Source organism: Ursus maritimus, unplaced genomic scaffold (assembly GCF_017311325.1).
Source record: "Ursus maritimus isolate PB19 unplaced genomic scaffold, ASM1731132v1 scaffold_32, whole genome shotgun sequence".
NCBI classification, from domain to species: domain Eukaryota; kingdom Metazoa; phylum Chordata; class Mammalia; order Carnivora; family Ursidae; genus Ursus; species Ursus maritimus.
In genome coordinates this window covers 7,404,864-7,430,349 of record NW_024425786.1, presented here as the reverse complement: position 1 = coordinate 7,430,349, position 25,486 = coordinate 7,404,864, and the positions used below count along the sequence as shown (strand labels likewise).

The 25,486-nt window shown below is 41.0% G+C and overlaps 1 protein-coding gene across 3 annotated transcripts in view; it reads right to left on the bottom strand.

The window, feature by feature from the left end:
* KIF1B (kinesin family member 1B) overlaps positions 1-25,486 on the bottom strand; it is a 121,041-nt gene that overhangs the window by 43,843 nt on the left and 51,712 nt on the right. For 2 of the 3 annotated variants that reach the window (XM_008694741.2, XM_008694738.2), the window contains exons 15-19: positions 22,655-22,734; positions 22,042-22,148; positions 21,182-21,265; positions 20,503-20,683; positions 20,303-20,375 (exon numbers count right to left, since the gene is read on the bottom strand). In XM_008694741.2, coding sequence (XP_008692963.1) covers positions 20,303-20,375; positions 20,503-20,683; positions 21,182-21,265; positions 22,042-22,148; positions 22,655-22,734 — 525 coding nt within the window. Of the gene's footprint in view, positions 1-9,383; positions 14,658-20,302; positions 20,376-20,502; positions 20,684-21,181; positions 21,266-22,041; positions 22,149-22,654; positions 22,735-25,486 lie in introns of those variants that run through there. The other variant, XM_008694740.2, reaches the window with a different exon arrangement.

The following is a 25,486-nucleotide window of genomic DNA, read 5'->3' as shown; positions in this document are numbered from 1 at the left end:
GAGGAGGAATGAGAGCAGTGTTGGGGAAAGCAGAGAAAGCAAAAGATAAAAAAGAAGACAGAGGCAGGAAACAACAATAAAGAGACATACAGAGAAATACTTGGGAAAAACCCACAAAGCACACAAAATAGTCTGTAAGGGGTAAATGCTGAGGAAAGCGAACTGCAGTCTCTTTCTACTCCCTCAGACTCAAGAGTTCTTTATTTAGGGTTGAGGTCCAGACAGGGGGGCTCTGAGGGGAAAAACACATGTATCCCTTAAATTTATTTAATAGTAGTATTTAAGTAGTATCTTCACACATCAGGGAATTCCAGAAAAAACCCAATACTGGAAAATTCACCAATACCACCAACAGTTCTGATTATCTAGCTGTCTGGATGGGAACCGTGGACTCTGAACTCTCTGTGGATGAAATGTTACTATTTTTGCAGCTATAGGATACAGCCTTCAGGTAACTGAAAGATCACAGTGCTATTAGGGCCAAAATAATCTATAGATTGTATTTAGTTATTCAAGAAAGATATTTTAAAACATACTATCATAATACAAAATGTGTTATTATAATACAATCAGATGTATCCTTCATTTCTCCAGCTACGCACTCCACACATTCTCAGTCAGGGGGCTATCACCTTGAAGAGGGCAAAAAAATGGTTCTCGAAGGATACAAACAATCTTATTCTTTTCATACATAAAGCACAAATATACATACAGTATGTAAACAGATATACTATATATCTGAGGTATTAAAATTTCATGGTGGGGAGATTAAGGAAAAAATATCTAAAAAGTTTCCTTGGGGGCGCCTGGGTGGCTCAGTGGGGCGCATGGGTAGCTCAGTCGTTAAGCGTCTGCCTTTGGCTCAGGGCCTGATCCCAGAGTCCTGGGATCGAGCCCCACATCAGGCTCCTCCGCTGGGAGCCTGCTTCTTCCTTTCCCACTCCGCCTGCCTGTGTTCCCTCTCTCTCTGGCCGTCTCGCTCTCTGTCAAATAAATAAATAAAATCTTAAAAAAAAAAAAAAGGTTTCCTTGGAGTGGTAATTTTAAAAAGCTTGTATTATTTGGAAATAAATCAAGTAAAGTTAAGAACAGAGACCTTCACATAATAAAATACCAAATCACAGCATAAGCAGAGTATTTTAAGATATACTGCCTGGGTGTCCTGCTTCATTGGAGTGACCCAATTAGAGGCTGTCGTGAGACAGAGGGATTAGGTATGGCCAAGTACTGTTTTCAAACAGAGCTCTCCCCAAGTCGTAAGTCAAATATTCTTTTCATTACGAAGGACCACTGAAAGCCTCCTAGCGAACTCTATTGAAATGAGCTCCCAATGGCAAAGCTAACTAAGACGGATGCAAACATTCTCAAGGCTCCTCATTTATCACTTAGTCTCACAGAGAAGCTCTCTCTCTTCAGTGGAGCTGGCCCTGAGCAGGAGCCAGTGACACCGCTTCGGTGATATCGAAACACACTTTTTAGGAGACTATGTACTGTGTCCAAAAAAAAAAAAATTTTTTTTTTTGACTTGCAGGTAAAAGTTTTACCCCTGCTCTTACTGGTCTTATGATTTTGGGAAAGTTAAATCCTTTCTACACTTCATTTGTGTCATCTTTAAAATGAGCACTCTAGTATCTGACCTGCCTCCCACAGAGGACAGAAGGAAGAACAAAATGATGAACCATTCAGGGGCGCCTGGGTGGCACAGCGGTTAAGCGTCTGCCTTCGGCTCAGGGCGTGATCCCGGCGTTCTGGGATCGAGCCCCACATCAGGCTCCTCCACTATGAGCCTGCTTCTTCCTCTCCCACTCCCCCTGCTTGTGTTCCCTCTCTCGCTGGCTGTCTCTATCTCTGTCAAATAAATAAATAAAATCTTAAAAAAAAAAAAAAAGATGAACCATTCAAAAGCGCATGGGAAAGTCCTCTTAATTGGTAATGACAATGTCAAAGTGACACGCCATGTTTTAAAAAGTTTATTTTCTGGGGCGCCTGGGTGGCTCAGTCGGTTAGGCATCTCACATCGGTTCAGGTCATGATCCTGGGGTTCTGGGATCCAGCCCCACACTGGGCTCCGAGCTCAGTGGGGCGTCTGCTTGTCCCTCTCCCTCTCCCACTGCCCCTCCCTCCGTTCATGCTCTTGAGCTCTCTCAAATAAATAAAAATCTTAAAAATAAATAAATAAAAATAAAAAGTTTATTTCCTACGTATACCCAGCACCCAGATCTTGGTTTCTAAATACTATTCCTCACTAAAAGGAACCAGGGCTCCCTGGGAAAACCGATTCCAGGTCTGAAGCAAGGAAAGTACAAGGTGAGGTCAGAATATCTTGTGCCAAAAAAGCACAGAAGTGCTCCAACACTGAGGGGGCCATTTCCAAAGTGCACAGAATCGCAGTAGCCAGTAAATAAGAATGATAACAGAAACACGATACAGCACACTGGGTATCAAAAGGATACCCAGGAGTCCACAGGGCTGCTAAAAGGGGGGGGGGAGAAGAAGCTCTTCTTAGCTCCCCTGCAAAAGCCAGCTAATAAACAAATGCAAAGGAATGGAGATTAGAAAAACTACACTGCAGCCCCAGATGTAATGACTGAATCAAGCAAGAATCATTAATAAATGCAAAACAACCGAATGAAAGGTGGATGGAGAATAGAATAGTCACACAATCCCAAGAGCCACCCTAGATACCTGTTAAGACAGAAAGAGCTGGGAAACGTCACATTAAATTTATAAACTTTAACATTACTGATAACAGGACAACTGGACATTTTGTCTGCCAGTGTGACAGGAGGGAAGTATACCAATGTCACCTTGACAGCTTTCTTATCAAACATGCTTAACCTAAGTCTAATCTTGAGGAAATAATCAGACTAATCAAAATGTAGCCAAGACTATTCAAAAGTACCTATGTAATAAAAGAGAAAAGAAACATCATAACCAAATGTAATACACAAACTTCGCTTGGAACTGGGATCAAAACACACACACACATATTTCTAAACCATTGCATTTTTTAGACAATTAGGAAAATTTGAAAATGGACAGTATATTATATAATACTGAATCAGTACTGAATTTTTTGGATAGATTAATGGTATTAAGAGAATATCCTTGATTTTAGGAGATACACAGGGCAGTATTTAGGAGTAAGCTGCATGATGCCTGCAACTTACCTTCAAATGATTCAGAAAAAATACATAAATATGGGTATACGAAAGTTCATTATACTATCTTTTTAGCTTGGTATGCTTGAAATATTTAAAAATAAGAGGTTGGGGAAGGGGTACTTTTTTCCCCTTAGAAAACCTATATGTTCTATGGGATCCTTTCAGTAAATAAGAGAAAGATAGCTGGTTTACCTAAAAATCCTCAGGTGGGAAAATGTTAATATTTTATCTTGAGGATTTTTTCTGTTTTTCATTTCCCCCCAATTTTTTATTATAGTAAAATGCATGTAACATAAAATTTACCATCTGAGCCATTTTCAAGTGCACCATTCAGTGGTGTGAAATACATTCACACTGTTGGGCCACCACCACCACCACCATCCACCTGCAACACTCTTCCCATCTTGCAAAACTGAAACTCCATACCCATTAAACACTAACTCTCCATTCTCCCTTTCCCCCTCCCCTGGCAACTACCATTCTACTTTCTGTCTATGATTTTAACTACTCTAAGTATCCCATATAAGTGGAATCACATAATTTTAGTTTTATTTTATTTTATTTTATTTTATTTATTTGAGAGGGAAAGAGAAAGATGACCAGGGGCAGAGGGAGAGGGAGAAGGCAGACTCCTCGCCGAGCCCGACGTGGGGCTCGATCCCAAGACCCCGGGATCATGACCTGAGCAGAAGACAGACGCTTAACCAACTGAGCCACTCAGGCGCCCCAATTTTAGCTTTTAGCGACTAGCTTTTTTTGAGGCTTTCTTCAAGAATAAGTTTACAAGCTGGTCAAACTACCAATAAAAACAAAATCCTTAGATTCTGAAAGTTAAGGTATGAAGATGACCTTCCCCTTTAAAGGCTCTGGTTCTGCTTTAGTGGCTGTAAAGCTGACATAAAAAGATTTCCTGTAACACTATGGACCTAGAATTTTAACTGCATTTTGACTCAGGAAAATTTCTATCAGCAGTTGACAGTCCAAATATCAACACTATAACCTGAATTGGTCCTCCTCTTCCCCGAACCAGGCTGTATACCAACCTCCAACAAGGACATTTTGTATGTCTAAAAACTCTAGGTATTGGGTTTTCCTACAACAAATGGATAAATAGATTTAAATACTATTGTTCTGTTGATTTCATGGTGGAAACTAGGATAATTACGGAAAGCACACCAAATAACAACATATTTATCAGTAGCCTTTTGTGTTTATAAGAAGTCCCAACTGGTTAGATAAATCCCCATATTTTAAAGATACCACACTGGCTGTTCCCGCTTCTAGATGTTCTCTCTCTCCCGTCCATCCTTGTTTTTAAGCTTACTCTGTGCCAGGAACTGTTCTTAATATTTTGTATAGATTAACCTAAGAACCCTATGAAGATGGTACTAGTGTTACATCCTGATGTTAAAGAAAAAGACTTAAAGAAATTAAGCAATTTTATAAAGATCAGAGTTAGTAAGCATGGATATGGGATTTGAACTCAGACAACTGGACTCCAGAGCATGCTCTTTTAACCACTATCACTCCTACTACATGCAGGTGTTAGGGGCACAGTGGTCAATAAGACAAAAGTCTCACTGGTGAAAGAGAGAGAGATGATCAATAGTAAACAGACACAAGACACACCATGATTTCAGTAGCAAGAAGTACTACGAAGGAAAATGAAGGTTGGTAGGTATGGGGGCTGACAGGGAGGTGAGAGGAATGGGAGGAACTCTCAGATTAGGTACTCAGGAAAGGTCTGTCTGCAGAGAGGACATTTAATCAGAGATCTAAGCAGGCATGTTGAGAGATCTCGGGGGGGGAGGGGTGGCAGTGGTGATGATTCCAATCGAAACAGAATTAACAGCAAGTACAATGGTCCTGAGAGGGAAAGGAGCCTGGTGTGTTTTAAAAAAAAACAACAAGAAAACTTGTGTGGGTTGAATGAGGAACGAGAAGGCTCGGAGATGCAGCTGTGAAGGAGGCAGACAGGGACTGGGTTATGGACGGCCTTATGGGACATGGTTAAGACTGGATTTCATTTTAAGGGAAGCCACTGGCCAGTTTAGAGCTGAGAAGTAATATGGGTCTAGTACATTTTTTTTTTTAATTTATAAAGATTTTATTTATTTGACAGAGTGAGAGAGAGCGCAAGCGGGGGGAGCAGCAGGCAGAGGGAGAAGCAGCCCCGCCAGGACCCTGGGATCATGACCCGAGCCAAAGGCAGTCACTTAACTGACTGAGCCACCCAGGTGCCCTAGTAAATGTTTTAAAAACATTAAAAACATCTATGGAGGAAAGCCTGGGGACAGCAGTCATGATGCTGTCACAGCAGTGCTGAGGGAGATGGTAGTAGGTGGCCTAGGGTATCAGTAGTAAAGGTGGTGAACTGAGAATGGAGCTGGTGTATGCTTTATAGGTAAAGAAAATACAACTCACTGATGACGTGGTCATGGGGTATGAGAAAAAAAGGGGAAACTGAGGCTGGCTCTTGGATTTTGGGCCTGAGCTGGTTGCCAGTCAGCTATACGGCTGTCAGGTCATAGCTGCGTGTCAGCGTCTTGAAGACAGGGCAGAGGACTGAGAAAACACTACTGGGTTTGTCACCGTGGAGATCTCTGGTGGCCCTGAGAAGAGTGGCTTCAGTGTGGTGATGTGGAATAGGAGTCTGACTAGAGTGAGTTCAAGCAAGAATGGGGAAAAGAAACAACAGAAGAACAATAAAAAAAAATAATGGGGGTGGATGAGTGGGAAATAATAGAGCAAACTCTTTCAAGGAGCATTTCTATAAAAAACAACAGAGAAATGGAATGGTGGCTCTCGGGCAACATGGGAGTGTTTTGAAAGTGGTAAAACAAAGCCATGCTCGAATGGAAGTGTTCAAGAGGAGGGTAAATGCACGGTGAGTTCTTGAGAGGGAGCTGGAAGATGGAATGCACGGAAAATGGGCGGGGCTCAGGTAGGAGCAAGGCCAGGCCAACCACCACCAGAAGGGAAGGATGCATGATGGATGCACAAACTATAAGTGGGTAGAAAAGGAGGTTTTCTTAGGATCACTTCTTTTCCCTCAGTGCGGCAAAATGGAGGTCATCAGCTGAGAGCAAGGAAAGGCCACCTTTCATTCCCAGAGTCTCCTGGTTGTAAACTTTCAGAGCATCTCGCATTTTTCCCTGACAGCATTTGTCACAAATATATCCTAAAGCTATTGGTGTGACTATTCGTCTAATGGCTATCTTGTCCACAGCTGTGAACTTCCCGAGGCTAGGGATCTGCCAATCACCAGGGAATCACCAGCAGCTGGTGCGTATCTGTCTTCCAGATCAGATACACAAAAACACACTAAGCTCCTAGTGGAAGTTCTCAAAAGTGACCATCTTGTAGATCGGGGTTGGCACACTACAGGCTATGCAACAAATCCAGCCCCCTATTTTTTGTAAATGAAGTTTTTACTGGAACATAGCCACACCCATGCCTTTGCACACTGCTGCTATTTAGCTGTGACAGTGGGGTTGAGCAGTTGCAGCAGAGACCATGGGACCCGCGGAGCCGGAAATATTCACTATCTGGTCCTTTACATAAAAGGTTTGCCAACCCCCATTCTAGATCAGTGGCTCTCAGAGGTGGGTGCTGGTCCAGCAAAATCAGCATCACCTGGGAACTTATCATAAATGCAAATTACAGGGTATCTGGGTGGCTCAGATGGTTAAGCGTCCCAGTCCTGATTTCAGCTCAGCTCATGATCTCAGGGTCCTGAGATCAAGCCCCACGTTTCCCTATGCCCCTCTGCCTCTGCCCTCCCCCATCTCTCTCTCTCTCTCTCTCTCTCTCTCTCTCTCAAGAAAAGAAAAGAAAAGAAAAGAAAAAAGAAAAATGCAAATGATCAGGCCCTTCCCCAGACCTCCTGAACCAGAAACTCTGGAGGTGGGCCCAGCAAGCTCTGTTCTCATGCACCCCCAGGGAATTCTGATGCACATCAGTTTTAGACCACTCTTCTGGGTAATGCGTAGGGAACGGTGGAGCTAACAAGACAGGTAAGGCATTTATTCTAGGTGAGTTTACGTTCCCACGGAAGAACCAAACAGGCACAAACACAACTACAGACTGTCATTATTAACCTGTGAGAGCTGGCCTGGCGTGGGCGGGGGCAGAAGCGCCTATGAGCGCAGGTCTGAAGGAGTCACACACGACGAGGAAGGACTCCGGTGTTGGGAAAGTGCAAAAGCCCAGAGGTGGGGACACACTTGGCATGTTCAAGGAACAAAAAGTTCAAAACGCTTGCAGTGTGGGAATGTTAAGAGATGAAGTCAGAGAGGCAGGCAAGCAGCCAGCACACGGAACACTCTGGAGGCTATGGTAAGAAGGTTAGAGCTGAAAGCACCACGGGAAGAAACCACAGGCCACTGACAGGATCTGACTTTTGTTTTTACAAGATGATGCTGGTTGCTATGCGGACAGCGGCTTACGGTCCAGGACAGAAGCGAAGAGACAAGGCAGGAAGCCCAAGAGAGGCTGGTGCCACACTGGAGCATCTCCAAGGTGATGCTGGGATTTAAGGTGAAATCAACGTCACCATTCTTGTTTCTTGTTAGGTCTGTTTTTGACATTAGAGACTTGGCTCCTTTTGCTAATATTGCCTTCCTCTTGTAAGGGCAGATTATAATTAGCAAGCAATAGCCAGAAGGGAGGTAGCCACACCCTGGTTCTTGTCAGCACCTAACCTTGCTCCCCACCTGCTGCAATGTGAAGACGCAGCCTCAGACCTCTCCCCCCAAGGATCCCACAACACCTCTTCACACAGCTGAGTGTCTCCTATTTTCTCGCAGTCCCCCAGGGCCTTCTTGGTCTCGCTTTCCAACCATGATCCACGTGAGAGCATTCATCACCTTTCGGGCCGTACACACAGGGTTTATCCCACCCACAAACTGATTTGTTGATTCTACCTCCAATCAGAGTCTTTTCCTCTCTCCTTTGTCCCTGCCTTTGGAAAGTATAGTTTCTAATTTAGTCCATACAGCAACTTCTCAACTGGGTCACTGGGCTTTGAACTTGCCTCCTTCCAACTCAAACTTTAACCATTTCTAAAAGGTGAATCTAATCATGCAATCCTCCTGTATGAAATCATTTGGTAGCTTCCCATCACACTCAGGATAAAATCCCAACTCCTTAGCATGCCATCATGTGGCCCTGATTCCCCCAGTCCTCCTCGTCTGTCACCTCTCCCTGGCACACAGCTGCTGTTCTGACCACCTCGGGTTACTCACAGGTACTCACAGTTCGTGGGACCTGACATGCCGCTTCTCTCACCCTGCCCTTCTTCACTTGATAAATTCCCAGTTGTACTCTGGGACTCTGCCCTTGGTTCAGGGCCGCCTCCTTCAAACACCCTTCCCCACCCTCCCCCTGTGCACACGACTATCACCGCACACCTCATACTACACTGGAATCATCTGTGTCACCCTAGAAATGGTCAGTCAGATCTTGGCAACTTTTCTACCAGTTTCTCCAAAAGCACAGAAATACAAAGCACCCTGAGGGACAGAGTATAAGCCCCGAAGCATACCAATCCAAGTATAACATTTTTCTCAAGTTCCAAATTTCATATCATAAACTCACAGGGGGGAAAAAAGAGACTCGTGTAGATTTTGTATTCTACTCCATAATACACAATTGTGTCATTTTTCAGTATAAAAAATGTCATGTCCAAATGACCATTAAGACTGATAGCCCACTCCAGAAAACTCTTCTGCTTTATCCTGTGTCACCTCTAGCACACCACGAATACTCTGGGTGGAGAAGAGCAGCAATCCAGGGAAAAAGAGTAGCTTCTCTTTTTGTTACTGAAAGCTTTGTAGAAATTCAGTTTCTATCCATATGAAGGGAACTATACTATTTCATTTTAAAAACCGTCAGATTATATGATAAAAAGATTGAAAACACAGCTAAGGTAAACTCAACTTATACTAGACAAGTCTTTATTTAAATAAAATGTGGCATAAAGTAGGGGGTAAAGATCCTGTTTAAGATAGAATTTTGATAAACAGAAAAGGGAACAGAAGCAAAAGCTTTAAATGAATCAAGTTCATGCAGAAATACATTAAAAAAAAAGATTTGGTTTGCAAACATCTTCTGATGAAATAGGAATAAATAAAAGTCAAGACCAGACTTAATTAGCACCACCCTGTTTCACTTTTCCTTCTTCCCACATCAGAGAGAAATCACACTCTTAAAAGATGGTTTCAGCTTTTATTGAACAAAGACTTTATTATCTAACATTACAAACTAACTCTCCCTTTCTGAAAAGGTAGATCTCACACTCAAGGACAATCTTCAAGCATTTAATTTTAGAAATTGGGGGAGAAATCCATAGTTCATGAACAAGATTCACAACTTCTTTTTACAGTAATGATGGCAGGAAACCAATACATTTCACAACCTAGAGTGGTTCAAACTAAGTTATCGAGAGCAGATTTCGAAATCTTGGAAAGATGAGATAAACTGGACGATTATGAATACTGCTCCTAATGCAGACTCTGGCTCTAACAGTTTCAGACAAACATTGGCTCTACACTGCACCTGAGAAGGTGTCTTCACTACGGGACATTTCCACACCAGGACACGGCAGCTTCCCCTCCTCCCAGGCTTCTGAACAAATCATTAAGGCAAGTCTACAACGGACCAGTCGGGCACAGGGGTACAGCAGCTGACCAGAGGAAATCTGTAACTTCCTGTAGTCTGACAGCCTTTAATGCAGACATCAGTGTGGCAAACTGTGCTGTGTTGTGTTTGTTTTCAGCACCAACCTGCACCTAAAGCACAAGAGGTCACTTCAAGTCACTTCAACGGAATAAACGATCCCCATTCATTGCACTTCCAGTGAATGGAGAAAACAATCTGAAGCGCTAGAAAGGATTAGAGGCAAAAATAAAGGAAAAGCCCTTTGGTTTAGACTTATTAGATGAACAGAATGTCTTTAACTCTTCAGGGAATACCATTGTGGTATACAAAATTATTCTAATTAAGTAGCACTCCTTCACATTTTCATAATTTTCAGATCATTATATAATTTCAGTAGCACACCTTCTCCATTTTTCTATGATAATAGCTATGAATACTTCAATCATATAATAATGACCATTTCTCTTTGGTCACATACTATTCAGGCTTAGGGAGAGATCCTGTTAAATTTAAAAACAAACAAAATAATATAAGCTATACGAATAGCTCAAAAAAGCATGGCACTAGTAGCTTATTTAGTAAAAAAGTCAATGAAGTCACTTTATTCACCCAAAGTTATTTTCTAAGATAAGCATCTGCTCTGAAACGCAGGAGGGCACATATGTGGCAATCAATCCAACCTTGGTTCATTTCTTTCAGGTCATCTGACATTAAGGGCTCCTTTAGAGATCTTAACATTTTAGCAATTTGAGGGCACCTAGATCAGCGGATGAAGCACAAACACAAACCTAATTCTTTGGAATATCAGTGTGGGCACAGTGCTTACCACAACCCACATCTGTAAATGAAAATGCTGCATTACTTTTCATTCTATAATGTCACCTGATCACCAGCAGAAACTCATTCCCATTGTTTAGTGGAAAAGAAGATTAAAAGGCCACCATAAAAATGAAAATATGTAGGCCCATCCTATGGTATTTCAAGTTAGGGAAGCAAGACCCCACTTTTGCTACGGAGTTGAAAGCTGAGTCAATTATTACTAGTATTAATACAGGTATCCCCTGCATTTTGAAAGTGTGTTAAGCCACACTGCTTCTATGAAAGACCCTATGTTAGTACCTGTTTTACTAACCGCAGTGAGCCAGTGTAGAGCTAGCGGGCACACCCCGAGCAGCTAGTGGTCCCGCCCAGCTCTTTCCCCGGGAAAGACACACAGCAGCTCAGCATCCAGCCACGAGAGCTCTGAACCGTGTCTGTAGGCATTTGTGCTTTATCTCAATTTATTTTGCACATCCATCAGCAAATGTGTCATAAGGTATCAGAAGAGCCTAAGAGAGGTTATTTTTTTGAGTCTGAGAACCCTCAAAAATTTTTTCCATATAAATTAATGGTAATGGCTTCTGCACTTTACACCATTTTCAGCTTATGAAAGGTTTCACAGAAACAAACACTCTACTTTCAGATAGCAGGATAAACCTGTCATAGAGAATGAATTTTTTGCAGGAAAGGAACAATTAATATATCTGTTTCTAAGAATCATAAAGAAGAACAACTGGGGGCTTACACAAGATGCACTGAAGTGACTGAAGTAGCCTAGTGAGTTCATTCAAACCACATGGTACAGGATTGTCTCAATTAAGTCCACCCATTATAACATCATTCACCCTAATCTGTCTAATCTATCTAATCTGCCATAAAACCTCAGCTGAAGACTAGAACCATTCTAGCTACAAAAGCAAAAATATTCCCGAAGTTAATCAGAAGCAACTTTCTGTGCATTAAGAAAGCATTTTCTTAGAAGCAAAAACACTAAAAATAAAAAAAAAAAAAAACTATGATTAAAAATAATGTGTTCTAATTAGGCATAGAGCCCACACGCAAAGGAAAAGAAAACCATATCATCACGATCTTTAAGGCTTCCTTGAACGCTACTCGCTATGTTGGCTGCAATTCCACACTGTCTGGAAGACAAGTGTTGGGCAGGTGACTCCGTGACTGACAGGAGTCGTCAACACGACGTCCATCAGGCAGTATCACAGACATCTCTGGATCTTCACACCGCCTCTAAAAAAAGTGGCTGATAAGTTCAAGAGATGAGGAAGGATGTAGAAAACTATTCTTTTCTTCCCATTAATATCCATCTTTTTCAGTGGATTCTCCAGTGAGGCAAACTGAGACCACGACATGGTAAAATGAGGTATTGATACAATAAACGTTCATCAGGACTTCTCTCCTTGCTTGAGCATCTGCGAGCATTACTACTGTTACGCAAAGACTCGTTCATTATACATCATCTCCTTTATTCTCAATCCAGCCAAAGTTAACTTATTTCATGATGTCATCAAGCTACTGAGAATAAACAGCACAGAGCCATATGCTGTGGCCTTCTCCCCACGTCCCACCTCGTCCCTCTCCACCAAATAACCTCCCTGTGAACTCACACACACCGCTCAAAGCGCCATACAAGTATTCTGTTGGCATTTATGTTGGCATGGTTTTGGTGAATGGTTCAGAGTGTGTGTGTGCGTGCGCATCTGTGCACGTGTGTGTCTGTGTATGTGAGAAATGATAATTTAAACTTCAAAAAGCAAACTACAAACAAATCCAGAAACGGTGCCAATTTAAAGATTTCAGTATTATGACAAATTTCATACACATACATTCAGAAGAAAAACACAAACAAACCTACTGAAACAGTTCTATGTAAAATATGGTAGAAGAAGAAGATGGGGAAATTCTGCGGAAGGATGCAAAGCTGTGTACTATAAACTCTGTCTGAAGACATTTAGTTTTGGCTTATGAAAATTCCAATTATATTTAAAGACGGAACAGACATGGATGAGAAATCCAAAGCTGTGTCCACATAGTCGAATGTTATTAAACTAATGTCTAACATTTATGGGGAACTAATAGACACTTAATTCTGTATATCAAATTCCCCTTTTGAATGTCTGCATAAACCAAGAGGCAGGGCTTTCTGGGTATCAGATCAGTTTACAGGCATTATAAAAACATAACAAACTTACACCAAACCAAGACCAGTCTGTGTAAGTGTATTATCTAGGCACCAAGAAAGGAGGAAAGTCTCAGAAAAATAAGGGAGGTCTCAGTGTTTTGTCCAAAATTCCAGAAACTGCCCATTTATGGCATACAAACAAAAGGGAGGTGCTGAAATGTCTACCAGTGTTTTATGTTTTAACAATATTAAAATCAGTTAGGATTTGTAGGAACGCAACATTAAAACCATAATGTAAAGAGTAGGAACTCAAGGCCAAGGCTAGAACCAACTCAAATCATGAGCTAACATTGCCTGTTTCCTCCACCAAGATTTCAAGTTTGTCCAGTAATTTACACTGTGGTTTCTCGACCAGCTTTGAGATTGGGTGCCGAGAACTGGCGCCTCATCCTTGGAGGTGTCACAAACTGGCTACAGTGGTTGGGCTTGTCCGTCTGCTTCTGAAAGGAACTGGCTGCACTGCCCTCTAACTGACCTCCAGTGTTATAATTACAGTAAGACTGACGGTGCTGGTGAATATGGCGCTTCGCCTGGAAAGTCTGCAGATCAGCAGTGGGCTGACCACTGTGGGAATTTAATGATTCTGAGGAGGCAGATGCCTGGCAGCGCGTACTTTTCGGTTGGCCATTATTGAGAGAATTGCTTCTCCAGCGTAACTGAGGTGGCTGTTGTTGAGTGTTAATATGCTGCTTGCTAACTTGGATGTGATCTTGACTTCGCATGCCCTGAGCGCCCCATGGTAACTGGGGATCCTTAGAAGTTGCTCTACCCCCTTTTTCTTGGCTCTCCTCTTTATTTCCTTTCCTTCCGTCTTCATCTTTTGGGATTCTAAGCTCTATGACCTCATCTTCTGTTATGATGATATGCGTCCCAGGGCTCCAAGAGTTTCTGTGTTTAGGGTTGCTCTTAAAGGGGAACCGGGGCTTGCGGTTCTCAGGAGGGATGAACCTATGAGGTACGTTCTGCCTACGAAGCTGCTTTGCTATCTCCTGCTGTTGCAGATTCTTAAAGCGGATTTGCTCTTGCCTCATCCAGCGCAGACGTCCACGTCTGAAAGCTGGATCCCCATTCATCAGCTGGGAAACACGCTCTTCTTTCCCAAGTTCTCCACTGTCCCCTCTGCTTCCGTCATTTTCAGACTTGCTACTGACACCAGCACCAACAGGCTCCTTTGCTCGGTGGTTTCCTTGGCTTTTCTGTTCCTGAGATCCAATCAGTGGCAAGACTTTCTCCATTTTGAGCATTTTGTTTCTTAGGACTTTTATTTCCTCATCTTTCATGTTATTTTGCTTTTTGACTTCTTGCAAAATATCTTCCAGCTTGTCAATATGAACCTTGAGGTCATCTACATCAGTTCCACCTTTACCACTGGCCATCACGTCCTCAATCTTCTCATCCCCTACACCAACAGTGTCCCAGACATCCCTGGCCACTGCCCTCCAGGAGTCCCGCTCATTGGGATCTTTCTTCCCATACATGGCACAAAGCTCCTTCATCTTAACAATGGCCAAGGCTTCAATCTCCTGCCGACTGTGCCTAAAATCGTTGAGCGCAACCTCATAGCATATCTCTTTTACAGCCTGAATCTTAAGATCTGAGATGGTGACCCACTTGGAATCTTTACTCAGGCGCCTTCTTTGGGGGATTTGATACATTTTAATTGGCTCTCGTTTCTTCCCACTGCTAGGGAGGCCACATTTTTTAACAATCGTTTGCAACTTGCTGGGAGGTAGCTTTTCTCTCAGAGAAGTAATCAGTTTCCAGCTCTCTTCACAGGACCTCTTGTCAGAATCGTCCCCGCTATCAGAATCCGCGTCCTTTGGAAAAACAAAATCAAAAAATGGCCCCAAAATAACCAAAATTAAAATGTAAAAAAGGAAAATCAAATTGAAGAAAAAAACAAGCAAAAAAGCCTTAACCAAATTTAAAGCCAAAACCAAAAAAATAAGTAAATAAATAAAACTAAAAAAAAAAAAAAAGATAAAACAAAAAACCCCCTAAGTGGTGTGTAAGTTTATCAAGACTTATGTAATATATATATATATATGGCATTAATATAAAGATTTGCTTTTTTAGTAACACTAACGTGAATTCCCACTTTCTGGCTTAGGTGATGAAATCTGCAATCCAATTTCTTAGGAGGATTGATAGAGTGACCTTTCCCTCTAAGGTCATGTGAAGTTATTAACAAAATGCTGTGAAGTAACACCTCCACCATCCTGTGGAAATGCAGTAAAACCTACGCCCCACACATGCTAACACCGCATGCAGCCATGTCCCCACATTTGCCTTGGTTATTGCTGTTGCTTCTTCCAGAAACTCTTTCCCCCATGAGTGAGCACAGATGCCATACAAGATGTGACGAGCAGGCGGATTAACAAAGGTTAGTAAGGCTGTAGGATGCCACGTTTTGTTTAGCTTTACTAAAAAGAGCAGCCCTAGAAAAAAGTTAGAAGAGGAGAAGGTAGAAAAAGAAGCAGTCAAACAGGGATGATGTTAAAAATGAATCCCTATTACAGATCACATGGGGTTCTTACCAACCAAACTGTGTTTTCTAGAAGACAAGTGAGTTTTGAAACTAGTCCTTCCAGGAGCATACACTGGATTTACTATTTTCTTGTCATGCTAAATCGATGCGCTACATTTGTACAATTAACGTTTGTGATCCAGAGAACAAGGAAGCATAAAAAAAGGATCCTCATAATGGCTCTGCTTTTTTGTTTTCACACACTGTAAACCATTATACACTTCACCTCCAAAATTTTAAGAGGTTTCCAGAACATAAATTAAGCTAGGCAAATATACTTTCATTAATCATCATTTAAAATTCCCCAAGCAACATTTTAATAAAGATGACCTAAAGATGTTTTCTATCTACGAAAACCCCTGGCATTTCTAGCTATTTGAGGAGTATCACTTTAAGTGACAACTCTTCCTATTAGCACATAAAACAGAAAGATTATATTCTGCTTATGTAAAATAGATCTACTCTAATACGCTGTCTCTAATTCTGTCTTTCCGGCTATGTTTGCACTTAACCATTTTTTAAAAAACTTAAGTTGGGCAGTCAGGCTGCTGTTTTACTTCTGTTTTAGGCCCAAGTAAAACAGTAGCCCAGGGGCGCCTGGGTGGCCCAGTCAGTTAAGCTCCTGCCTTTGGCTCAGGTCATGATCCCAGGGTCCTGGGATTGAGACCTGAGTTGGGCTCCCTGCTCAGCAGGCAGCCTGCTTTTCCCTTTCCCTCTGCCGCTCTCTCACTCTCTCAAATAAATCAATAAAATCTTAAAAACAAAAACAAAACAGCAGCCTGACTGTCCAACTAACGGGCTATCTGGATAATAATCAGTTGTTCTTAAATAACACAAGCGCATCTTTATAACATGAAAGCAATGCTGGATCTACACGAAAACAATGTTAGATTTAGAATTCCCTGTGGAATTAAGGAAGGCTTAAGAAAGAATTTCTATTCAGGAAACAAGTTCCTTGGAAAAGAAACTATTCACTTAGAAGAGTAGTTCAGGATAGTCTAGCTAAAAAAAAAAAAAAATCTAATACTCTCTTTTACTTGGCTGTGATCACCAAAATTATCTCTAGTAAATGGTATCTTGCTTTCTAGGCCAAAGATTCCTATGTACAGTTACTTTCTATGAACAGTTATTTCTAAATAATAAATTTCAACAATAATGACAATAAATTGATCCCTGAATTTGGAGGTGTTGATCTGTATTATTTCTGTTGGTCTATAAATGGGTACTAAGTCCATTTATAAGCCCTACCTAGTTGGAAATTTAATAAAAAGCAGAAAGAGTTTAATTTATAGACTCTACTACACTATTATTTTCATTTTTAGTTTAAACCTCAGAATGTCTAATCTGAAGTGATAAAAGAGAACATTAATAGGGACGCCTGGGTGGCTCAGTCGTTAAGTGTCTGCCTTCGGCTCAGGTCATGATCCCAGGGTCCTGGGATCGAGCCCCACATCGGGCTCCCTGCTCAGNGAAGCCTGCTTCTCCCTCTCCCACTCCCTCTGCTGGTGTTCCCTCTCTTGCTGTCTCTCTCTCTGTCAAATAAATAAATAAAATCTTAAAAAAAAAGAAAAGGAGGACATAAATAAACATTAGAGGAAAAAATGTGTCTGACTCCTAAAAAAGGTCGTCTTACCAGTACGTATAAACTAAGTTTTACATAACATAATATACTCTGACTGTTCTGACGTAACTGACAACCATCACTGTATCCCCACCCAGCTTCTTTTCTTTTCAAGATTGCTCAAGGATGAAATGAATACTACCTAATCTACAAAATAGCAAATATTCTAGTCACTGCTTTCATATCATGCTTGAGAGACAGAGATTAGGTCTTTAAACTCTAAAATAAAACATAAATAAATAAAGTCTAATTAAATTAAGTGGCCATAATTTTCACTCTTTTTAAAATACTGTCACATTGGGGGCGCCTCGGTGGCTCAGTCAGTTAAGCATCCAACTCTTGATTTTGGCTCAGGTTATGATCTCAGGGTTGTGAGATTAAGCCCCACATCAGGCTCCACGCTGGGCGTGGAACCTGCTTAACATTCTCTCTCTCTCCTCTGCTCCTCCCGAACCCCCCCAATAAAGAAAATAAAGTAAGATAAAATAAAATACTACTATATTGTCTTTATAGAATAGGTTCTCCTTATAGCCCCCATATCACATACTGACTACGATATTAAAAATTCTGTATGCAAAGTCTATGTGCCAAGACGTACACCCTATCTCATGGCAAAAAAGATTTAAAGATATTTAGATTCACTTATTACAGGGTTGGAAAAACTACTCAGGTCTGGCCAATTCAAGTCACTAAATGATGCTTCGGTTTTCATTAAATCCCAATGCAAAGGCCTCCTGAAGAGACTCTGCAAGAAGCTTGTGCAGATAGAAGAAAGAAGGTACCTAAAAGACACAGGTGAAAAAGCAGGCACAGAAAGGACCAGGTGTGTAATAGAGCACTAACTAGAAGAGAATGTGCAGCAGTGCGACAATATGACGCATTCGGGGAACTATCATAATCGAAAAGTCATGAGCCTGAATTCCATTTTTAATGTTGTCATTATGCAAAAATGATTACATAAAATATTAAATACATATTTACTGAGTAATTACGCCTTTGTATCCTCTCAGTGTTATTTTCATAGGGTGCATTCAAAATGTATCTGTTGTTGGTCGACCAATACAGGGTCATAAAAATACATTTTCCATTCAGTATTGTTACTGCTAGATATTCTTCAGGCTAAGGCATTAGAAATCAATTCCTCTGGAGGACAAGAAATCTGAGTGGAACAGACAGTTCGACTTAGGGGAGGAAAGAAACCTTCTTACTTTAAGTAGCTGCTCTTGAAATCCTAGCTTGCTTTCAGATACACAGAACATAGGACATCCAGAACCTTATCACTTGCAGACTAAGTATGTCCCCTGGAAACTCAGTATGTCTTAGAGACATTTACTTTTCTTTATTTGATGGTCATCATCTTTATTTCAGAGCAAAGAATGATCATCAGCTCTTGGTTATGGAGAGCACCAGCCATCATCAGTCTTTCTCACCTGGTTATTCAAAGGCTGGTCTTGGGAGCAGCAGCACTGGCACCACCTGGGAGCTTGTTAGAAATGAAGACTCTCAGGTCCCACCCCAGACCCACCGAATCAGCATCTGCATTTTAATAGGACTCCCAGCTGGTGAAGAAACACTGCTCATACTGAACAGAAAAAAAACTGAAGCAATTCAGAAGCCCCAAGATTAAGCCTCAGACCCATGACTTAACAGGTGTTTAAGAGTGAGCAAGACAGCATTTTTTAGCCTTGGTTTCCTCAACTATAAATTGGAGGTAATATTACTCATTTTATTTACACACACACCTATCAAGGAGGGCTGTTCTGGGAATTAAAAAAAAAAAAAAAAAGATGATGTTAAAGCTCCCTGTAAATTATAAAGCACTCTACAAATACAAGGCACTACTGTTAATGATATATACACTTAATGATACCTGTCCTCATCTGATCTGTCACAGACCATCAGAGACATGTTATTAGATTGTACATTATTAAGATAAAAGGCTCCTCATGTGTCACAAACCTTTCAAGCTCCTAATCACACTGTAGTCAAATCCTTCTGTTTTCATTAAAAACTAAATGTCAACTAGGCCTCGTAAAGGGATTTGAACACTGCTATTATCTTGCCCCAAATACTTGATTTATTCTTTCTTGGACTTCACTATAGCTTCCAAGATAACAAACTGACTGGTTTAACCCACTGCCAGGCCTAAGAAATGAGTGGCCCTGGAAAAGGTAGCTTTTGCTCAAGCCCTTGGCATTTCTGGCCCATTTAGCACCAGCCTTTCTTCTCCAAAGCAGAGCATGACCAGAAGGCTGCAGTTTACACACAGTATTTTAGATGCTATGTTTTATGCTAAGGGAAGAAATCAGTATCCCAGCTTTCTCCCTAATACCCCCTTATCTTACAAGAAGTCTATGAGTCTTAAAAAATCCTAAACTGTATCCACAGTACCCAAAGGTTTATTATATCTTTTTCTTACACATCGAATGAATGCCAAGAAGCAGCTTTTTATAACCAGGGCTTTGTTAACCAAAGCTGGATGGCTTTATAAATGAAAATCTAACTAATGGGTCAACTTATTTATTCATGAGATTCAGTTTCTATCAAACTCAGAGAATCAATTTACATCATAAAATGCTAAACCCATTAGCATTATAAGCTGCAACCTTAAACCAACTTTTCAGCTGCTCACTCACATCTCTCTCAGCCTGGAGAAACCAGGCTTCTTTCTACTAACTGAGTTGGTTGTGTAGACCCTGCTTCCACTGTCATCCCACACGCCACGGAGACCCTTACTGAGAATTCAGACTCCATGCAGGGAACAGAAAAGGATTAACACATGCAACTGTGCAGCAACACTTTTAGACACAGTTTAACTAAAAAAAGAAAAAGAAAAAGAAAAAAAAAAAAAAAAAGTCTGCCCAGCACAAGAAAAATCCCCAAGTCAGCCCAAGAGCAGAGAATTAGTACTATCAGGTGATCAGAAACAAAACCAAGGCAAACACCCACCAAATTCAATATTCAATATAATTATCATTAAAAGAATCATCACTGATGCATTCTCAAAAACCACGATCAAGAGGCAAAGCCTACCAGAAAGGCTCCCACTAGTTCCTCAAAAAGCACTTGGTTTTGCTAGAACTAAAGATTTAACTTTAAGACATAAAAGGCACAAAACTGTACCTTTATGGATACTTTTTCAGGCTAAGGTTACCAGGAGACATAAGTTCATTCTCCATTAAGGAAATGAGAGAATAGCATATGGTATCAGTGAAAGCTGGACCAGCCATTGGGCGAGTGCTCATCTGTGGAACAGGGAAGGTATGAGAGCAAGCTGCCCTTTTCCTAACAGAGGATTCAGGATGGACTCCTACCAGTCTCTGCTGCTCCAAGAGAAGATCTGCTTCTTCCTTCTCCTTTTTGTATAGGATCTCCATCTCCTGTAGTCTAGAAGGAAAAGGAAAACAAGAGAGGAAAGAATGAATTGTGAAATCACTGGGCTGTTCCATGAGTGTTATATACTGTATGTTTAAGAGGTGGTGGTCATGGGGGCCACAGTGTACTTGTGCATTACCTTTTCTCCATCTCCTGCTTCATATCAATCCCTTGTTTTTCCAGAAGCTCTCTCTGGGCAAACGTCCAGTCCACAGGCTCAGAGGGGGTCTCAGCAGAAGGAGTCTTCTCCCGCTCTGCCCGTGCTTGCTCCGGGTGGTTGAAACGAAACACGTGATTTTTACCCATGATGATACGGTTTCCTAGCACAAAACAGAAAGAGTTAAGAAGCCATTTATATATTTAAAAAATGTATACCTATCTAGGTTAATAATCTCACTCTCCCTCCCTTTCCCTGAGGCAAAAAGACAGCTTTTGGAGTTTTACAAGAACAGAAATCCTAATACTATCATACTTCAGTCTTTAAACAAGAAGTCAAAAATTAAAGAGTTGCTCTCACAAACCACGTGTTCTTTACTGAAGACTTCAAACCTTTCCCAGTCTCAGGGGCACCTGGTTGTCTCAGGCTCAGTTGGTTAAGCATTCTTGATTTCAGCTCTGGTCACAATCTCAGGGTCCTGAGATTGAGCCCCATGTGGGGCTCCCCACTCAACAGGGAGTCTGCTTCGTCCTTCTCCCTTTGTCCCTCCCCCAACTTGCATGCACTCTCTCTCAAATAAATGAATAAAATCTTAAGAAAAAGGGGGGGGGGAAGCAAAGGACTTTAAAAAAACAAAACAAAACAACTTTCCCAGTCTCACCTGAGCGCAGCTGAACAGGCTGGGCCACCCTCTTGCCATTTACGTAGGTTTCTGAGCGTTCACAGGGCTCTAGGGTCACAATAACTAAGAGGAACAAATTAGTATTAGCATCACAAACCACTAGAATAAAACAACGGGAAGAAGATGACCGTGAGGATTCAGAGTAACTAGAATACAGTCCTGCAACCAACCAAGTGGCAGAGGGTCTACATGACAGTTCATTTCAGGGCATCAAAACCAGGGGCGTGGCTAAGAGAAACATTTAAATGAATTTGACAAACCTCAGAAGTAGATGGGAAATGTTAGTTTTGGTGATATCTGACAGCTCAGTCCATAAAACTGAAAACCATCAGAAATCTTAAGATACAGGTACTAACCAGAAACGTAAGATCAAAAGCAGCTAATATTTTGATTACAGGAATGAGTCATATAGCACAAAAATACCATTAGATTATTGTTTTGTTAGTAACCCAGGCAAAAATCAAGATTGACTATTTCTTCCCTTTTAGATAAAAATAAGTTCTGGGTTAAGATTAGAGGTCCTTCAAATCTCCCACTACCCAGGATATTTGTTCTTTTCTTACTTGTCTATTAAATAATTAACATTCAAGACCAAGCCTAATTGCCTATGTCCCGCTCAGTTCTTGGCAGTTACAAAAGGGCTCCTTTTGTCCAGGCTATTTTCATGTAAAATAGCTATGTCCGTCCCTGCATTTGTAAGCAGGCCAGGTTTCTCCATTTTCAAATATTAGATTGTACAAGAAAGTATCACTGAGAGAGACGGGGGATAGCAAGCCCTGGGGATTTCTAGTAATATAGAATGAAAAGGTTGTTGGAAAAGCTACGCCAGGAACTCTCACCGTCGCCACTGTTGTTTCTCTCACTCCGGAAGATACAATGCTCTTCTTGAATGTGAGCCCCACTCAGCACGATGTCCTGGCGCCGCTCAGCATCTGCTTGGCCAACCCTGAACACAAGGGAAAGTGTTTCCCAGGGAAATTCAGACACAAAAAGCACTGAAAACAATGAACCTCTTTCTCCCAAAGAATATTCTTTGGTATGTACAAAAAAGGTATCGCTTCTTTCTATTAGAGGCTTTCAACTGCAAATTTTATTTTCACATATGATCAACCTCCCTACATTAGAATAAGAAACCAAGGAGCAAGGACACATCAATGTAACTCACTCAGCTTTATAAAAAGACACAAGTGAACTAATCTCCCTAATGAATTCATATAAGAAGTTAGAAAAAAAATTTTTTACTTAGGGTTTTTAGGGAAAACTACATGTTAACTGGTTCAGATGGCTAAAGCACTTACGTAATTTGGGAAGACAGACAGGATAGTTGTAGTTATTTCAGACACGGAAAACAGCAAATCATTATAACAAATTTTTCAACAAGCAACTTCCCTGGAGTTATTCAATCATTTAAGAGAACAGAAAACAGTAAGTGACCAAAATAAACAAATATACCTTGTAATTCCATCTTTGATGTAATAAAGCAGGCATTCGGACATTAGTGGGTCCTCATTGAGGTTAACAAGATGTGGGGTCTGAAAAAGGGTACAGATGATCAATTTGGAGCACGTACCACTGAGCGGGTGGTGACAGTAACAGTGACCTACAGGAGCCCAATGGCTTCCTGGATTATCCACAGTCCCTAGAAGAGGGATGTCTTTTATTCCTAGTTCCTAGCTGCAATTCCACTACAAAAAGAAAACACTCTCTTCAGGCCTTCGCTAACTGTACTAATATATTCTATTTAAAAACATGAGTTCAGGGATAAAGAACAAGATCCGATTCTTGATTAAGGTCAAAGCATGAAGAATACAAAAGAAAAATAAGGACAGGACGATTCTCTGGATGGGTTAATCATAATTTTTGTAACTATCTGGACAAAAATCTTGAAGGGTAACAAAATATCCCACCCCAATATTTGCCACTTTGACATATTATTTTGAGCTGAAGGCACCTGAAAAACAGCAAACACAGGGAGATGCTTTTTTTGAACCCCCTCTCCTGCCTGAAGACAGGTCCTCCTAAATGGCCTCGGCTGTCATGCCCCCTTGGGAGTCCATCAACCAGGGAGGAGGGACTCATATCCCGGGAAAGGAAACCAGAAGTCGACACCACACTCAGACAGACTTTGTCACAAACGATCACACCTCCCATCTATTCTCCCAAGGGCCCCTTCATCTTTCCTGAAAATCATTTATTGCCACCTGAGAGGCCTACATCCCCACTCCCCATACTAGGATGGTATTTGAGTCTGAATTCTAAGCCATCTTGGGGAGTCACTCACTTTCCCTTGGGTAGCTCCCACACATACATGAGGCAGACAAGTTAATAAGCTTATTTTTCTTTTTCTCTTATTAACCTTTTATTACAGGGCTCTCAGCCAAGAACTCAAAATAGTAGAGGGAAAATTATCTTCCTACAATCTCCAGAAATACTTAATTTTTCATTTACTTTATAAAAATGCTTTATTTTTAAAAATTTTTCAAGATTTTATTTATTCATGAGAGAGAGAGAGATAGTGATAGAGAGAGCACAAGCAGGGGGAGAGGCACAGAGGGAGAAGCAGACTCCCTGGCAAGGAGGGAGCCCAATGTGGGGGGGGGGGCGCACCTCCATCCCAGGATCCTGAGATCATGACCTGAGCTGAAGGCAGACACTTAACCCACTAAGCCACCCAGGCACCCCTATAAAAATGCTTTTAAAAATGGGGTGACTGGGTGGCACAGTCAGTTGAGCATCCAACTCTTGGTTTTGGTTCGGGTCATGATCTCAGAGTTGAGGGATCGAGCCCCGCATTGGGCTCTGTGTTCGGTATGGAGTCTGCTTGAGATTCTCTCACGTCCTCCACCTAAAATAAATACATCTTAAAAAAAAAAAAATGTCCCCACATCCCCTGGTATTTCCCTCTAAGATTTTTATCGCTTCTTCCATGGTCCCAGTTATTGTCTTTAGTTTATTAGTCTTTACCTTAAAGAAGAAATTAAAATTACTGACATTCAACAATATACACTTCTTGTAAAAATCCTCTTCATCTAACTCTAATATTTCTAAAATCTTTGAAAAACCAACCTTCTTTGGTGAGAATACCCCACTGGAATCCAAAAATAAGTCACATGGTCTTGGGGTCAAAATCTACTCAAGACAGTGCCAGCAAATGTGGAAAAATGAAAGAAGAATCAGATGAGAGGGTTAAGAACAGGTAATGAGAAAGATGATTAAACAAATTAGAAAAAATCCTACATCAGCATCTGTGTCTGTAGTTTAAGAGCTCTGCTGGTTTGAGAAAGTCAAGGCCCTCTGTGGGCAATGTTCTTTAAAGCCCATCATGACGCCTCAGAAAAAGGGAATATTGGAAACAGAGTTTGCCTGTTTACCCCCTGCCTTAAAAGTATTTCCCTCCAACCAGGTTTTATGGAGATATGATTGACAAGTAAAGACTGTATACAATTAGGTTGTACAACATGATTTTTTTAAGGTGTCGAATGTGTCAATTTAATATACATATACATCATGCAATGATTACCACAATCAAGTTAACACATCAGAAACAGGTTCTAAAACTGAATTTAGGTGTAGCCAGTGGTGTATCCCTTCCTTTCCTGAGGAAGTCTAGAAAGTTAAAACAAGATGCATAAAATTAAAGTAAGAAAATGCTTTGAAACAGAGATCTCAGTGTGGAATTCCATGCTGTTTCTATCACAACACTTACATAAATTATTTATGACTTGTGTTAAATGCCATAGTTTTACAAGTCGTTACAAAAATTTTCCATATAGTTCTTAACACTCAAAGATGTTGTAAAATCTCAATATACACAAAGGCACAAACCTGATCAAACCTATAACTGCTAAAATCCTAAGTATGCTACAATCCTAAGTATGCTATCTCAATAAATAATGCCTCCCTGAAGGAAACACTATTAAACTGAAAATCACAGACCGCTGGTAATACAGGCATACAAAATACTGTTTTTATGATTCTAGCTCTACAGTGTGTACCGAAAATGTCTTTAAAACAATCTTCTTTGTTGAAAATAATGCAATGGAATTCTTAAAAAAAAAGTTATGTGACCTTGACAGAAAAAGCAAACCTAAAGAATCCTAGTAAAAACCATGAATATTTCCTATCCCATAAAAGCAAAAATGGAAGCCCCCGCGCCCATCTATGCCAACCTAGAGAGATCACCATCAGACCCTGCAGAACACTGTAAGTCTCTGACAGCCAAGCTGGGGTCACCCGAAACGAAGAACTCTTTATTACCAGCATGAATATATTTGCTTTGTAAAT